The sequence below is a fragment of the Maniola hyperantus genome, chromosome 24 (assembly GCF_902806685.2).
Source record: "Maniola hyperantus chromosome 24, iAphHyp1.2, whole genome shotgun sequence".
In the NCBI taxonomy this organism is placed as follows: domain Eukaryota; kingdom Metazoa; phylum Arthropoda; class Insecta; order Lepidoptera; family Nymphalidae; genus Maniola; species Maniola hyperantus.
The window spans coordinates 3,014,309-3,032,675 of NC_048559.1; the positions used below are offsets into that span (position 1 = coordinate 3,014,309).

The following is an 18,367-nucleotide window of genomic DNA, read 5'->3' on the forward strand; positions in this document are numbered from 1 at the left end:
ACCACGAAAAAAGTCTTTTAATCATTAATTTGCATAGTGCAATAACATTTTTCACGAGAAAACGCTTGTTGCCTCGTAATTTCAAACATGGTTCAGGTAGGGTTCAGGTTTGGAACCCTCGTAGCTTTAGTTTTAAGTTTGCGTAATAATTATCACCACTATATCTTAAAAATCTAACACTATACCAGACAATCAATAAGAGTACCTAATTTTTACCTATTTTGAAATTTGAAAATTATTTGACTTTGACTTTGACTTTGACTAAAGATAAGATAAATTAAAAAACCGGCCAAGTGCGATTCAGGCTCGAGCAACCAGGGTTCCGTAATACAGTCGTATTTTTTCGACATTTTGCACGATAAATCAAAAACTGTTAACTGTTGTGTTATATCTTGTACGATGGTGCGGAACCGTTTGTGTACGAGTCCGACTCGCACTTGACCGGTTATAATTCGTGGTATTTAGTTGCAAACTTATCATAATCATATTCATAATCATTTATTTATTTGCATAGATTTTTTTAAAAATAATAATAGTCATTTGTTTAGGCAACTTGAACCCATTTGAACATACATAAAAGTAAGTAATACAAATACAAATACAAAATATGTACAATTGTTAAAAAAGAATAAAATCAAAATAATAAAGTTACAAATTATACAATACAATAGATTGAGGTAGGTACAATAGATGTTGGGGTGCCAGCCAGGTAACCTCATAGTGTGCCTGGGTGCTGCTGGTCCCTTTTGGATGCATCGGGCATCCGAGGGCAAGAGCAGTATTCGGGCCGGTGCACCCCGGTAACATGGCTAATAATCTCTCTTCGGGGATATTGTTGGCCATGGCTAATGACCTGGCAGGGGGGAGGTTTCTCCCCGTGTCCCTCTGACTAGCAGAGGGCACAGTGGACGAGGCGGAGGTTGAGACGCGGGCGACGTGCGCGGGATTGCGTTGTCGCCCGTTGCGTCTCCGGGGGAGGTGAGGTGCACATAGTTGGTGCACCTCGGACGTGCGTGGAGGAGCTGGCTGGCTGGGTCGCGGTGGCTTGCTTCGGCGTTCCCGTGACCCAGTCGCCAGACGACGCACAGGAGTGCCGCTGGCTTTTAGTGGGTATTCCGGTCGCCTCTCGGCCGGCGAGTCCCACATACCTTCCCTCCAGTTGGTTGGCTGGCTGGCTTCCAGGATGCGTAAACGCATTTCCCAGCTTAAAAAAGGTACAATAGATGTTATCTTCTGGGTATAGTAGCTACAATCTGCCATGGAGTGGCATGCAAAATAACTTATTATTCTAATTTTACATTATTAAAATTCAAGTATTTGTATTAACAGCAACATAATCCAATTAACCTAAGAATAAAAAAACATCAATTAAATCAATTTAAAAATTACAAAGTCCTCTTATCTTAAAATCTTTATGAGTAGGTATGTAGGGTCCTGTATATGCTGGTATAGTTTTATCAAAACTTTTATCAACCGTAAAGTTTTAATCCATACTTACATAATACATAGTATAAATCAAAATCTAAACCGACGCGGACGTTTGTCTGTGTATTCGCTAAGCTGGAGACTGACTTACAGTTTGATTGTAATATTATACCATTCGAGGCAACCTTGTTAATACGGCGCTCGCCGCGAATGATACAACAAACTAACGTTACAAGTCAGTCTTTGGTTTGAGTTGCGGCGGTTGCCACAGTTGCAACTAGAATAGAATAGAATAGAATGTTTTTTTATTCATGTAAACTTTTTACAAGTGTTTATGAATAGTCAGGTAGTTTTAATTTACCACTGGTTCGGAACGCCGTTGAACTAGATGGCGCTATTTAATCGATAACATTTCATAACGTAGTCCCGAACAAATGTACCGCCGACAGTACTTGCACTAACGGAGTTTTCTGCAATCTGGACTATATCAAGAAGTTTCAACATACAATCGTCGGCCCAGATGGCGCTACTGAGCCAAACCAACCGCTCAGTATGAGATCTCCCTTTGGTACGGTCGATCCTACACACCGCTCTCGTACAGAGTTACAAAACCTCGATACATTACACCAAAATGTTACAAGTCAATCTCCAACTTTACAACTCAGCCAGATACCCTTAAAGTTTTAAACTTTAAAGGCGTCTGGCAGAGGGTGGCCACCACACTAAATGTCTGGCAATGTATGACGTGATTTCTATTACTATTCCGCAGAAAAAAAATGACTTTAGGATACTTTTACGTAAGATTTCTACGCCTTTGTTACCTGTTGACTCCCAAAGTCACCATGATCCAAACTTCATAGTCCCTGATCGTTCCTCCCTGTGTTGGGGACAACACGCAGAGAAACTTTCAGCTTTTATAAAATAACGAAGGTCTGGCACTCGTGGGCTCTGTCTCTATAAGGAACATCGGAGATAATCAGCTAGTTTTAGTTAAAAGACTCCACAAATTCCATCCGAGAAAAGTCTGGGCTAAACCATGAGGTCAAAACCTTGAGATTTTTATGTAAGTAGATTTTCTGTATACCTAACTTATCTTTCCAGAAATTCCGCACAAGAAAAGCCAGGGCTAGTCTAGTTTTAGATAAAAGAGCTCAAGAATAGTGATAATAATCATACAAGGGCTTAAGAATATTCTAAATCTTGATATTATCAGTACCCTTATTATAAATGTGAAGGTGTGTTTGTTTTTTGGTTCGTTGGTTTGTCCTTCAATCACGTCGCAACGGTACAACGGATTGACGTGGTTTTTTACATGGGTATAGATAAAGACCTGGAGAGTACATAGGCTTTTTATCTTTTTATCCCGGAAAAGCAAAGAGTCCCCACGGGATTTTCAAAAACCTAATTCCACGCGGACGAAGTCGCGGGCATCAGCTAGTCTTCGAATAATAATCTTTCTTAGGAGTTTAAGTAAATTGAGGTAGGTTTAAGTGGTAAATAAGTAGTATAATATTGTTGACAATTCTCTCGGTAGATGATTATGTGTTTGGCTCTATTTAGGCTGTTGTGATTTTTATACTTTTTCCTTAAAATAAAATGTTTATAAGTATTACTGGAGTACAACGACAAGTGCTTATTTCTTTGTGTTGTAAGTTTTTTTTTTATAAAAATAGCAAGCATACGAGCAGGTCGCGTGATGTTAAGTGATTACCGCCACCCATGAACATTTGCAGCACCAGAGGAACCGCCAAAGCGTTGCCGGCCTTTCGGGACTTTGTTGGTCTGCCTCTTGAAGTATAGTCCGCGACAGGTTGAGATGGCAATCGGGGCATGAGGCGGGGGGACGCCCTGCTCACCCGTTCGTAGCGGTTTCAGTCAGAAATGATTATAATTATTTTAGTAGTAATATTTAGGTTATTATTTTTGATTCCAGTATATCTAGGACAAATTTTAAATGGATATTCAGGCGGTTGGTCGGGGCCATGTCTGCCAAAACTACGTGACCTGGAACAGTCGCCGCTCCCGTATTTATTGACGGAGGCACAGCTGTCCCTAGTTGCTACCTTAATTTACCTGGGAGCAATAGCTGGTATGTAAAATCATGATGATAGAGTAAGCGACATAGCTCAGCGGTGAACGAAGCTGAAGTGGCAATGGACAGGGCACTAGTTCGAAAAACCGATAGACCTTGGGGTCCCACTGTGCTGGAATGGCGACTTCGCACCGGCAAGCGCAACGTCGGAAGACCCTCTACAAGGGGACGAACAACATCACGCGAGAGTCTCAGGGAGTCACTGGATTCAGGTGTTACAAAACCGTGGCGTGGCCCATAGTTAGCGTGTGCAATAACTTGTATAATGTATGTAATAGAATAAATCCTTTTTTAAGGACCTTTCATCCCGTCTCGCGGAATCCACGGGGGACCGGAGGGCTGGCAGTTACCTCGGTCAGCATATTAGTCTGGCCATTCAACGAGGTAACGCTGCCAGCGTTCCCAGCACCCTGCCTCGTTGCGGTGGTTTAGATGATATTTTCGATCTGTTATTTTTACGTTCAATTGTTTAAATTCATATTAAAAATAAAGATTGTAGAATGTAGATTGTAATAGAATTTAACCGTTAAACTAAAATAGAATAAAATAGAATTTATTTAAATAAATTTTTAGAAGTGTTTTTGAATAGTCGAAATAATTTACCACTGGTTCGGAATGCCAGTATATGAGGATAATATAGCAATAACTTGTTTCTACCCTACTTACTTTTAGGTCCATTTATATTAACATGGTTAGCAAACACCAAAGGTCGAAAGCCTTGTCTGATAGCCAGTGGGCTCATATCGGTGTTATCCTACATCATCATGGGAACCACAGTTAACCTGGCCATGTTGTATGTCAGTAGATTTCTGGCCGGCGTCTCTGTTGGTGGAATAACTGTTACAAACTTGGTATATATTGGGGAAATTGCGTGAGTATGCGATGGTAAATATTTGATTACTAACTGAGCCCTGCCTTTAATTTACAGTGTAAAAATAAGGAGACTTTTTAACTATCTAACACTATAAAAAAATTTTTTACAAAAAAAATAAAAACCGACTTCGTTACATAAACACTAAAAATTGAAAAATAATTTAATTTATTACCGAATATATTATGTATACAAGAGTTAATATAGTTCCATAATAATACTTTTTGGTGCCGGTGCCAATTAGCTTTAGCTGCGCGAATCGTCTAGACTTCATATTTTTATGGGACTCCACAATGGCACCTCATTGGCACCGACCCCAAAAAATATTATTATGGAACTATATTAACTCTTGTATACATAATATATTCGGTAATAAATTAAATTATTTTTCAATTTTTAGTGTTTATGTAACGAAGTCGGTTTTTATTTTTTTTGTAAAAATTTTTTATTTCACAATTTTTAGTGGCCCCATGGAATTATGCTATGACTGGTTAAAAATCTACTGTTTACTAAGCTATTACACTGATCGCGAGCAATTTACTCTTATCCGTTGAGGAGTTCCAGTATCTATCTTCGAAGATGTTCATCAGATCTTCACCAAATTGAAATGGGACCAACTTTGAAGTATACCCTTTCAAACAAAAAAAGAATTTTCAAAATCGGTCCAGGCGTTTTTGAGTAATCGGGGAACATACATAAAAAATAAAAAAAAATAAAAAAAAAAAGATTCCGACGAATTGAGAACCTCCTCCTTTTTTTGAAGTCGGTTAAAAACAGAAGTTAGTGGTTCATATGACGGCACGCATTGTGAGGAGGTTCCTCTTACTCTGAAGGCCTTACCACTGGGAGCTTGGGTCCTACCCCGCTGCCAGTGGGGTTTACTTTATCATACTTTTAGTTTTATTTATATTTTTGCTCCTGTTACTTTAATTTTTTGTTATTTCTGTTGTCATTTTTGTTAACAATTTTTAAATATGACCGCAATAGTGAGATCTTTAAATAAATGAGAGAACACAAAAACTATCGTATGTCCATCTCCAGGATGCAAGCTGTCTCTGTGCCAGATTTCTTCAATATTCAGCTCAAGCAAGGTTCAGATGTCGATCTGCGAAAAGACACACTATCGCATTTATAATATTAGTATTTAGTACACATGGATTTAAATAAATGGCTTAGTTTATTTCCAACAGTCTTTATAATTTCACTGCCATCCTATTGCTCAACTTAGCTGCATGTACATTAGTGGCACACTATACAAAGTGAAGGTGTTCAGCAATTTAAAGTACTTTACGGTGTCCAATTGTCGTCGTCTATCATGGAGAATCAGTGTCCTGACGTCATCTCGCCTGTAGTTATAATTGGATCTTTAATCCAATTATAACTACTGCAATTGGACTTGTAGTCCAATTATAACTACTAGGAGATTTGAAATCGCTGCGATTTAAACTGTGCTTAATTAGATCCAAATTTTTGTCCACAGATCTCCAAAAATCAGAGGGATTCTTTTAACAGCTATTGGTATTTTTATCACACTGGGTTTTATGTTATTATTTGCCGTAGCACCATACGTTTCATACCACGGAACGGTCTACGTTGGTGTTGCCATTAGTATAGTGTATATATTTGGCTTGTTTTTCATCCCGGAGACGCCAGTCTTCTATGCATTGCAAGGTAACATTACACGTCCGTGTATTTTTGCTTAGCTACAATTTGACACCTTTGGAGAAGTCAATTCAAAAACTAAAAATGTGTTATTTTAATACAGTATGTGAAAAGGCTAGGACAGTTGAAAACTAAATTTAATTTCTAGGTAGAGATGATGATTTAAAAAAGCTACTACAAGATTTAGGCAGATTGGAAGAAGTAGATAAAATGCTAAAAATGAAACATGATCTTAACGAGACTGATACTAAGAAAGAATGGATGGAATTGTTTTCACTTAAAAGCAACAGAAAAGCTTTGCTTATAGTCTTTACCATAAATATTTTACAACACTGCAGCGGGGTTTTGGCTGTGCTGTTCTTCTCTGCGTCCATTTTCGAAATGGCTGGATCTTCAATAGAATCTCATATAGCAATGATTATTATTATATCCTTTCAAATATTAGGTAGTATAATAACGCCGTTTTTTATTGAAAGCACTGGAAGAAGAAAAATTTTATTACTATCAACCGCTATATGCTCTTTAAGTATGGTAAGTAGTGTATTATAAGCGTTGACTAGTATATTCTAGTAGATTCTTACAAATACTTCAAGATGATTAATGGTGATAATTATTGTCGTAAACTTAAAACTTAAGCTACTAAGGTCCTCTGGCAGGGAAAAACTCACAATAAACCTTGCCGGGTATTTTCTCGTTATTAGGTACCATCTAACAACGTTACATTGTCATTGTCGGAGGATTTTTTTCAAATAAAATGAACAAAATGCATTTTTTATTTTAAAAAATTGAATCTGTTTAGATACAAATTATCTTTATAAATAATAATTAATTATGAAGTTTAGAACATTAACAGTTTTCCCCCTAATTATGATGATGGTCATATTTTCCATAAATATAAACGTTAAAAGTAAGAGGATAAAGTGAGCAAAAAGGAAAAGAAAATCGAAAAGTTAGGAGTGGAGAGGCATCTTCTAGGCAAGCGTGCTCTATCTTAGGCTGCATCATTACTTGCCAGTCTTATTGCAGCCAAACACTGGTCTATAAATTAAAAAAAAATTAAAACTGGCTTCAAAAAAAATTACACCTTTTTGAAGATTTATTCATCTTATTCTATTTTCAGTTCACACTTGGTTTATACTTTTACTTAGACCACATAGAGAGTCCAGTTGTAAATAATATAAAGTGGTTGCCATTGGTGATCCTTATCGTATTCTACATTGGTTACGACGCAGGTAAATTGCATGATAAAATGACATCATCATCATCGTGATCAACCCATTGCCGACCCACTACTGAGGACGGGTCAGAATCATATAATGTTCTCATAATGTTTATGTGAGGTCTCTCAGGCATGCAGGTTTCCTCACGATGTTTTCCTTCAACGTTAAAGCAAATGATATAGCCCGGGGTCAAACTCCAAAGTCAAAACCTCTTAAACTAATTAGGAGCCACTACGCTATCACTGCTCTTATAATAATATGTAAAAAAAACATGACTTTAATACAGTTTTTTTGGCAGGTTTTGGCAATATTCCAACTGCCATAATAGGGGAGATGTTCACAACTAATGTCAGGAGCAAGGGTTCAACCATAACTCTGATGTCATCATTTTTATGTGGATTCATGGTGACCACAACATTTGGTGCAGTGTTAGAGAGTGTCGGCGGACACGCAGCATTCTGGTTCTTCTCCTTTACCTCTGCTTGTGCATTTTTATTTACCGTGTTCTTCATTCCGGAGACGAAAGGAAAAACTTTAATGCAGATTCAGGAGGATTTATCGTAAATTTTAAGTTCTAAATTAATTTATTATTGGTTAATAGCTGAGCGGAAATTGAACGATCACATGATAAACACTACTCAAGACAAATGGAGCAAAATGAAAAAGCGATGGAATATGCAGGTTGGAAAATGAAGGAAGTTAAATTATTTAGCACTAACGGCAGGATTAACTTGGTAAACGGTGGCCAGGGAATCAATAGAACGCCTTCGATCAGGCCTTTGCCAAGACTGAGGCGTACGTTGTATTCATAGGACCAATGATAATGATGAAGTTAATAAATAGTGTCTTAGTAAAGACTGCTGAGAATACAGATTTATCTTGTAGGGGCTGACTAAGCATCGACGTGTAACTCGTGAGCTCGGATGCGTGGTCAGTCCCTACCAAGCGGCCGTGGGGAGAACATTATGTAAAAGTTCGATCGAGTAGTTCCAAGTGTTGTATTTAACGCCCCATCACCACACATCCAAGATCCCTAACAATCGCAGGGGGTTGCTGTTGTATGCGTATTACTAAGTACATAAAATATTATATTGCATGCAGATTGCAGGTAGGATAAAAATAAATTAGTCACTATCAAGCAGCTGGTCGTTTCATTACATGGTGACAGCGGAGCGATAATAAGTGTCTGGCAATGCATGACGTGATTTCTAATACTATACTGAGGAAAATATAAAAAAAACAGACTTTACTTTGACGAAAGATTTTTATATACCTGTCGGAGAACAGGAAGATGGCCGATAATTATTATTGATCTTTAGCCGACATCAGAAGGTAGTAATTAATAAGTAGGTACTTTAATCCATGTTCTTTACAAATAGTTCTCAGTACTGCAAACAACTTATCGTATAAGTCAGGAATTCAGGATGTACTTACATGAACCAGGCCGCATATGTGAACTAACGATATTCTTGTGTTATCAAATTACCTTAACTATCCTCAATTACAATCATTGCGACTCACACGTATCGCACACGGAAACCATCAACGTCACACAACCAGATCACCCTAACCTAACCCTACCTATGGTCGCCTCCAACCACCCCTCACAGCGACCCCTCACCTCACTCTAAACTAGCTAACCTAAGCTAAACACTACATCGTGTGATTAGGGCGCAATTGCTATTGCAACCTCTCAATCAAGTCACGATCTATTCCGTTATCTAATCATCTCAAGGTAATCAATCACAACTTCATGAACGCTCTTAAAAGGATCATTGCATTGACTCTCTTACGATCTAAACCAGATCTTATAATTGACTTCTCATTACTAATTCAGAATATCGCAATAGCTCTACTTTCTCCACTCCGTGCACATCTGCATACAGAACACCATAGCATCGTGCGCCACACGCGCCACGACTACTATCCACCCAAATAAGCGTTCACAACAGAAACCAGGTAGAATGTAAGCTATTCGATCTCATGGGCAACTCATTGTCTAATCCATTTCAACATTACACGAGAGTCATCAACGTTTTTAAAAGTCAAAAGAAGTGTATAAGAGCCATATGTCATTTGAGCTCCACAGATTCGTGTAAACCATATTTTGATAAATTTAAGTTACTTACATGTCCAAGTTTATACATTTATGAAGTACTTGTATTCATTAAAACAAATGTTAAATTGTTTAGATATTCTGAGAATGAGCGTAGACAGAATAAACTGTGTCCTATGCAACATACAACAGCACTTTTTGGTAATAGTATCTTTAATATGGCACCTCAGTTGTACAATAAACTACCGGCATCATTGGCTGACCGAAATCTAAATATTAAAACTTTTAAATATAAAATTAAAGAATTTTTACTACATAAAAGATACTATTCCATTAAAGAGTATTTAACAGACACAAATTTATAATAAGTTGTAGCATTTTTTTATTAACAGTCTTTAAATTAAATAGTATTGTATTATATTGTTAAATCTAGTAGATATGTATAAAATATAATTATTAACTGTATAAAGATAAGTAATAATAGATAATTCAATTGTAATTTAAGTCAGTAAGTTGGTTTTATTTATTTTTTTATTTTTGCATGCCATAATATGGCTATTTGTGGTGAAACTTTAATAACTATAACATCTGTATATACATACATACCCACATGTGCAATAAAGAATATTTGATTTGATTTGATTTGATTTGATTATTTACCAACCGGGTTATACGATTCTAAAGCGGGTACCTACTATCAAAGTTAACTTCAAGTTACTATCACACTAAACTATCACTTCAAACTAATCATTATCTCCACTGCCGGTATATCTCCAATTACACTCTAAATTACTAGCGTTTGCAGAAATAACCTTAACGGATGTCCTTATAATAACCTATTCACTGAGCCAAACGTTAACTCACGAATTACTCTAATATTCACCAATAATTAATATTCCATATTCGTCAAACAACTACGCGAACATTATTAATAGTGCTTTGCAGACAAAGTCACCGGATGGCACTAGATGTTACGATTTAACACAACGTACATTAGCATCGAACAATTACTGTTCTAACTATATCACAATCACCGAATTAAATATCACGTTTAAGAAACTACCTACCTATCTCAAATAATAAAAATTAGCTAAGCTATAATCTGATCTGACCCTCCAATATACCTTTGTTACCTGTTATCTGCCAAAGCCACGATGATCCAAATTTCATAGTCGCTGATCGTTCCTACCTGTGTTGGAGACAATGCGCATAGAAACTTTCAGCTTTTATAAAATAACGAAGGTCTGGCCCTCACGGACTCTTAGTCAATAGGTGACTTGGACGATGGCGATGCTCTACCAAGTAGAAAAAACTCTTTAAACTATGTGCAATATTTTCTTGCTGGATTTAAATATTCAACACTTTTCAAAATTATATTCATTATCAACACACAGCTCAAACTACTGGACGGATCGGGCTGAAATTTGTCATGCAGATAGCTATTATGGCGTAGGCATCCACTAAGAAATGATTTTTGAAAACACAACCCCGAAGGGGGTGAAATAGGGGTTTGAAATTTGTGTAGTCCACGCGGACAAAGTGGCGAGCATAAGCTAGTTTATTTATGAAATTAAAAGTCTGAGCTAAACCATGGGCTGGGCTACATAAAAGTCTCAAGGTCTAAATTATTTTTTGTATAACTTCTCTTTCTAAAAAATTCCGTACAAAAAAGTCAGGGCTAGGCTAGTTTTAATCTTAATCTTCTTATCTTTAAATAATTATCTTTCTTACAAGTATGAGTAAATTGAGGTAAGGTTTAAGTGGTAAATAAGTAGTTTCATATTGTTAACAATTCTCTCCGTAGATGATATGATTATGTGTTTGGCTCTAGTTAGGCTGTTGTCATTTTTATACTTTTTCCTTAAAATAAAATGTTTATACGTATTACTGGAGTACAACGACAAGTGCTTATTTCTTCATGGTGTAAGTATTTTTTTTTAAATAGCGAGCAAACGAGCAGGTCGTCTGATGTTAAGTGATTACCGCCGCCCATGAACATTTGCAGCACTAGAGAAACCGCCAAAGCGTTGCCGGCCTTTCGGGAATTTGTTGGTCTGCCTCTTGAATAACCCCATGCTTACTATAGTCCGCGACAGGTTGAGATGGCAATCGAGGCATGAGGCGGGGGGACGCCCTGCTCACCGGTTCGTAGCGGTTTAAATTAGAAATGATTATAATTATTTTAGTTAATTATACATAAAAAAAACCGGCCAAATGCGAGTCAGGCTCGTGCAACGAGGGTTCCGTACTACAGTCGTATTTTTTCGACATTTTGCACGATAATTCAAAAACTATGATGCATAAAAATAAATAAAAATCTGTTTTAGAATGCACAGATGAAGCCCTTTCATTTATGATACCCCGCTTGATATAGTTATCTTACTTCGAAATTTGAAAATACTAATTATTAGTTCATGACCACAATTTAATTTTTTTTGTGTAATGTAACCACAAATTCACGATTTTCAGATTTTTCCCCTAATGTCTGCTATAAGACCTACACCTCTCTGCCAAATTTCATGACTCTAGGTCAACGGGAAGTATCCTGTAGGTTTCTTGACAGACCGACAGACAGACAGACAGACAACAAAGTGATCTTATAAGGGTTCCGTTTTTCCTTTTGAGGTACGGAACCCTAAAAAAATTATTTTAGTAGTAATATTTAGGTTATTATTTTTGATTCCAGTATATCTAGGACAAATTTTAAATGGATATTCAGGCGGTTGGTCGGGGCCAGGTCTGCCAAAACTACGTGACCTGGAACAGTCCCCGCTCCCGTATTTATTGACGGAGGCACAGCTGTCCCTAGTTGCTACCTTAATTTACCTGGGAGCAGCAGCCGGTATGTACCGACATAGCTCAGTGGGTGACGAAGCTGAAGTGGCAATGGACAGGGTACTAGTTCGAAAAACCGGCCAAGTGGAAGTCAGGCTCGCGCACTGGGCAATAATTAGTATTTCGAAGTATCATCAAGTGAACTAACTATATCAAGTGGGGTATCATATGAAAGGTCTTCACTTGTGCATTCTAAAACAGATTTTTATTTATTTTTATGCATCACAGGTTTTGAATTATCGTGCAAAATGTCAAAAAAATACGACTGTAGTACGGAACACTCGATGCGCGAGCCTGACTCGCACTTGGCCGGTTTTCGAACTATTGCCTATTGCGACTCCAGCTTCGCAATCCGTTGATATAATATGTTACTCTGGTTCGCCTATGCCAATCTCCTCATTTCTGATTTGATCACGTAGAGAAACCCCAAGTATAGCTCTCTCCATCCTCCGCTACGTGACTCTGAGCTATGAGGCCCATAGTTAGCGTATGCAATAACTTGTAAAATGTATGGAATAGAATAAAATAATTGTTTGTTTAAATAAACTTGTAGAAGTGCTTTTGAATAGTCGAAATAATTTATTACTGGTTCAGTATATGAGGAGAATATAGTGTTAGCAACGTCATGCCAAATCCCACCAAACTACCCTCCGTCGTATATAAAAACAAAGCGCTTGGGCGATGACGACACTTGCGTTTTTTTGTGCTTGGAGCGAACGGACGTCTAATAGAATCTGTGTTAGTCGTTATAAAGGTTCCTAAAGTGTTGATTTGGTTAAGTGAAATTATCAATTTGGTTGTGTAAACACGCGAGTTCTTTTTGTGATAATTTAAAGTCGATTCGTGTGTAATAAAACGGATTTCTTGTTCAAAAAATTCTACTTCAGGTTTCCAATAATAGCAATAACTTGTTTCTACCTTTACTTTCAGGTCCATTTATAATAACATGGTTAGCAAACACCAAAGGTCGAAAGCCTTGTCTGATAGCCAGTGGGGTCATATCGGTGTTATCCTACATCATCATGGGAACAACAGTCAATCTGGCCATGTTGTATGTTAGTAGATTTCTGACCGGCGTCTCTATTGGTGGAATAATTGTTACAAACTTGGTATATATCGGGGAAATTGCGTGAGTATGGGATGGTAAATATTTAATTACTAGCTGAGACCTGCTTTTAATTTAATTTAAGGTGTAAAGAGAAGGGGACTTTTGAACTATCTAATACTATAAAAAACCGACCAAGTGCAAGGGACACTTGACTCTAATAGAAATTAGCACTTTAAAACATTATATTTTACAAACGAATCTAGAAATCGAAAAATGATGTTCCCATACCCACAGTATTTTTAAAAGACCTATTCAACGATACCCCAAACATTGCCAAACATTATAACTACTAGGAATTTGAAATCGCTGCGCTTTAAACTGTGCTTAATTATATCCTAATTTTCGTCATTTTCGTCCACAGATCTCCAAAAATCAGAGGAATTCTGTTAACAGCTATGGGTATTTTTATGACACTGGGTTATATGTTAGTATTCGCCGTAGCACCATACGTTTCATACAACGGCACAGTCTACGTTGGTGTTGCCATTAGTATAGTGTATACATTTGGCTTGTTTTTCATCCCGGAGACGCCAGTTTTTTACGCATTGCAAGGTAACTGCACTACCAGTAAACAAATTTAAAAATGCATTCAAAAAGTGGTTGTCGCAAAATGTATTTTATTCTGTTGATGAGTTTCTAAAAAGAATGAATTCGATTATGTTATTATAATATTATTGACTGACAGTTATATCATTGATACAATATTATATACCCATATAATCTATTAGCTGTAGGAAAAATGCACTACCTACTTTGTCAAAAAATTCATATAATATGGATATGTTAGCTCTAATAATTTGTAAGCACCTTGTCTTCCCATGTTCATACAAATATTTCATAACATTATACATTCTTGTATTTTTGCTTAGCTGCAATTTCACATCTTTGGAAAATTCAATTCAAAAACCATTGCCATTGTGGCGTGGCACTGGACGTATATAGTCACCATGGTCTTGCATGTGCCAAAAAGTCGAAAAAAAAACGAAAAAAAACGGGCCAAATTGAGAACCACCTGCTTTTTGAAAGTCGGTTAAAAAGCGCCGATCGTTTCTCCCGTCATGCTTTCTTGAACGGAGTCATAGAGTAGGACGGCTAAAGTGCCTGCAGTTTTAGAACCAAATGGTTTGGCACGTAGCGATGACAAGAGACCAGATAGCATGACTTTTGTGCCGTGGAAGCAAGAAAGGTCGCTTGTGTGGGATGACACGTGTCTGGATACACTGGCGCTGTCACACATATACAGGCAATTTCCGTGGCGGCCGGAGCGGCGGCTACTAAGGCGGAAAGGGCCAAGAGGCGCAAATATGAGAATATAGAAAATAGTTTCATATTTGTGCCTTTTGGGGTGGAGACCATGAGTTCGTGGGGCGAGAGTGCTAGATCCGTTTTTTAAGGACCTGTCATCCCGTCTCGTGGAATCCACGGAAGACCGGAGGGCTGGCAGTTACCTCGGTCAGCATTTTACTCTGGCCATTCAACGAAGTAACGCAGACGTTCTGGACCCTGCCTCGTTACGGAGGTGTAGATGATATTTTTGATTTGTAATTTTAATATTTAATTGTTGTTATTCTATTCAAAAACTAAAAAACTAATCTATTTTAATACAATATGTGAAAAAAGTAGAACAGTTGAAAACTGTAAATTTAATTTCTAGGTAGAGATGATGATTTAAAAAAGCTACTACAAGATTTAGGCAGATCGGAAGAAGTAGATAAGATGCTAAAAATGAAAAACGATCTTAACGAGACTGATACTAAGAAAGAATGGATGGAATTGTTTTCACTTAAAAGCAACAGAAAAGCTTTGTTGATAGTCGTTATCATAAACATTTTACAACACTGCAGCGGAGTTATGGCTGTATTATTTTTCTGTGCATCCATTTTTGAAATGGCTGGATCTTCAGTAGAATCTCATATAGCAATGATGATAGTTATATGCTTTCAAATATTAGGTAGTATAATAACACCGTTTTTTATTGAAAGCACTGGAAGAAGACGAATTTTATTACTGTCAACCGCTATATGCTCTTTAAGTATGGTAAGTAGTGTATTGTAAGCGTTGACGTTTAGGAATAGGAATGTCATCATCATCATCATCATGATCACTACAGAGTACGGCGGGGTGATTACGTATCTCGCGACAGGCGTAAATCTCGCGACCATTGCTGTCAATCGTCCGGTTAGAGAGAGACAGCAATATAGCCACAAAGCAAAATAAGAAGAAGAAGAGAGACAGCAAATGAACTGTCGGATTGCTACTGCTGTCGCGTTACTGTCGCTACTTCAAAGTTTTACGTAATCACCCTGCGGGTCACCTCTCAGTATGAGAAGGGTTTGGCCAAAGCCCACCACGCTGGCCAAGTGCAGACTGACAGACTTCACACACCTCTGAGAACATTATGGAGAACTCTCAGGCAAGCAGGTTTCCTCACGATGTTTTCCTCCACCTAGGAATAGTGTACATGATGTGTATTCTGCTCGCCCGACTTCAAACAAGAAATATTTTTTACTGTGTAGTGGTTTTATCAGTTGGAGTCCAAGCATAAAGTTGTTGCTTGGTACCTACAATATTAACTCACTATAAACACTTCCTGAATCTTGATAACTTAGGCGGGCCTTGCAGCATCAGGATTGAGGAGTTAAATCCAGAAATTTTTATGGGACCACCATCTTGACATTGACTTTTTCGAAACCTCGAAAAAATCGGTGTACCTACATATTTTTTTTTAATGGGCTGATTTGAGACCCACCTCCCTTTTGTCGGTTAAAAAGGAACATACCTACAATCATTATTACTACTTTTACCTAAACTAGCTGATGCCCGCGACTTCGTCCGCGTGGACTTAGGTTTTTAAAAATCTCGTTGGAACTCTTTGATTTTCCGGGATGAAAAGTAGCCTTTGTCCTTTCTCGGGATGCAAGCTATCGCTGTACCAAATTTCGTCCAAATCGGTTAAACGGATGGGACGGCAAGGGCTAGCAGACAGACAGACAGACACACTTTCGCATGTATAATATTAGTATGGATTAGGTACCTATGTAGCCTAGAAGTGTGCATTACAAGTTTTTTTTTCTAGTAATGATGATAGTGATATTTTCCTTAAAAGGAGTTGAAAAAGAAAAGAATGTTTATAAATTGCTTCAAAACAAATTACATCTATTTGAAGATTTATTCATCTTATATTTTTATTTTCAGTTCACACTTGGTTTATACTTTTACTTAGACCACATAGGGAGTCCAGTTGTAAATAATATAAAGTGGTTGCCTTTGGTGATCCTCATCGTATTCTATATTGGTTACGACTCAGGTAAGTTGTATAGTACAGTACTCGGCCAAAAGTGATGAACATCGACCTTTAGAATGACATTTCATCTTTGTAGAGCGCTGCCTCTGTCACTCATACCCATATGACGCTTTGTCGGTCTTAACGAGCGAGACAGTGCCGTCTCCTTCTAAAGATCGATGTTCATCACTTTTGGCCGCGTACTGATTCTAGGTCAACGGGAAGAATACCCTGTAGGTTTCTTGACCGACACGACAGACAGACAGACAACAAAGTAATCCTATAAGAGTTCATTTTTTCGTTTTAAGGTACCCTAAAAACTTGGCTATCACCAAAATTCCAAAAAAAAACATAACTATTTTTTTCCTGCAGGTTTTGGCAATATTCCAACTGCCATAATAGGAGAGATGTTCACAACTAATGTCAGGAGCAAGGGTTCTACCATAACTCTTATGTCAACGTTTTTAGGTGGATTCATGGTGACCACAACTTTTGGTGCAGTGTTGGAGAGTGTCGGCGGACACGCAGCGTTCTGGTTCTTCTCCTTTACCTCTGCTTGTGCATTTTTATTTACCGTGTTCTTCATTCCGGAGACGAAAGGAAAAACTTTAATGCAGATTCAGGAGGATTTATCGTAAATTTTAAGTTCTAGATTAATTTATTATTGGTTAGACAACGTTAGTTTTTTTTTTACACGCAAATCCTAAACACGTGTCGAATATTTTTACATAAAGAATATAATATGTACAAATTTCAAAAATATTTAATGAAAATTTACGAAGTTATAAGCTTGTTGTGTTAAGTCGTTGTCCTCGAAAAACATGGTCACCCCAAGCGAGCGGCTGTGAGCGAACGAGACGGCTGGCGTCGATCGTGCGCGCTCCCGCTCGCGCGGCTCGAATCAGCTGGTGCATGCGGTCATTGACCTCGGTGTTCAAACTTGCAGGATTTGAAAGTATTTTTTGGTCAAAATATAACACGTTGTAGAAATGATTGCAATCGATTCTGTTACTGATTCTGAACAAACTACTTTCAGGTTTTGCATTATACTAAAACTAACCTTTTATATAATTTGTAGTGTCACTATACATAATATTGTAATGTAATACATAAAATATAGTATGTAAAATGAAATGTAAAATTATTGTTATACTTGCTGATGAACACGACTTGGTCCGCGTGGATATATGTTTTTAAAATCCCGTGGAAACTCTTTGATTTTCCGAGATAAAAAGTAGCCCAGCCCTCGTAGCTTAAGTTTTAAGTTCGCGTAATAATAATTATCACCACTATATCTTACAAATCCAACGACCGACCATCAAAAAGTGTAATTTATTACCTAGTTTGAATAAAATATTTGACTTTGACTTTGACCTATGTCACTCTCCAGTGGCCCTACCGCGGTTGTTTGACAACTACAATGTCACGATCGCAATCATCTCTGATTGGTTAATGCTCGCTCACTATTGGCCACAATGCATTGTTGCAAGAAGAATCGCACAAATTCAGTCAATCAGAACAATTGAGATTGTAATAATGATTGATGCAGGTTTTAGACAATCGCCCTGCTGGTTAATAAACTATACAAAACATCACATCTATTCTATAACCGACAGTTACTAAATGCCATCAGTTTTGGTGGTCAGGTCAGGTTCCCGCAACAGGATTGAGGAGTTGGAATCCAAATTTTGTTTGGGTTTTCCCAAAAAAAATTTGGATCTTGTCGCAAAGTTTCTCTATCGATTAAAAATAAATACGCAAATCGGTTCAGAAATCTCGGAGATTTCGGTGTAAATAGGTAGAAAAACGAAGTCC

The 18,367-nt window shown here is 37.5% G+C and overlaps 1 protein-coding gene across 4 annotated transcripts; it reads left to right on the plus strand.

Annotated features, from left to right (window-relative positions):
• The first annotated feature begins 2,991 nt into the window (after positions 1 to 2,991).
• LOC117993391 (facilitated trehalose transporter Tret1-like) lies at positions 2,992 to 17,890 on the plus strand. 4 transcript variants are annotated; one of them, XM_069506972.1, is made up of 7 exons: positions 11,121 to 11,249; positions 12,013 to 12,168; positions 13,092 to 13,290; positions 13,631 to 13,821; positions 14,924 to 15,306; positions 16,465 to 16,576; positions 17,021 to 17,890. In XM_069506972.1, the coding sequence occupies exons 1-7, from the start codon at positions 11,198 to 11,200 to the stop codon at positions 17,188 to 17,190; spliced, it is 1,263 nt and encodes a 420-aa protein (XP_069363073.1). In that variant the 5' UTR covers positions 11,121 to 11,197; the 3' UTR covers positions 17,191 to 17,890. The 4 variants fall into 4 exon arrangements, with proteins under 4 accessions (XP_069363071.1, XP_034837436.2, XP_069363073.1 ...); XM_069506971.1 differs by having other exon boundaries at positions 16,925 to 17,889; XM_069506970.1 differs by lacking the exons at positions 11,121 to 11,249; positions 12,013 to 12,168; positions 13,092 to 13,290; ... (2 more) ...; positions 16,465 to 16,576; positions 17,021 to 17,890 and adding exons at positions 2,992 to 3,514; positions 4,190 to 4,388; positions 5,869 to 6,059; ... (1 more) ...; positions 7,171 to 7,282; positions 7,569 to 9,968.
• The last annotated feature ends 477 nt before the right edge of the window (positions 17,891 to 18,367 follow it).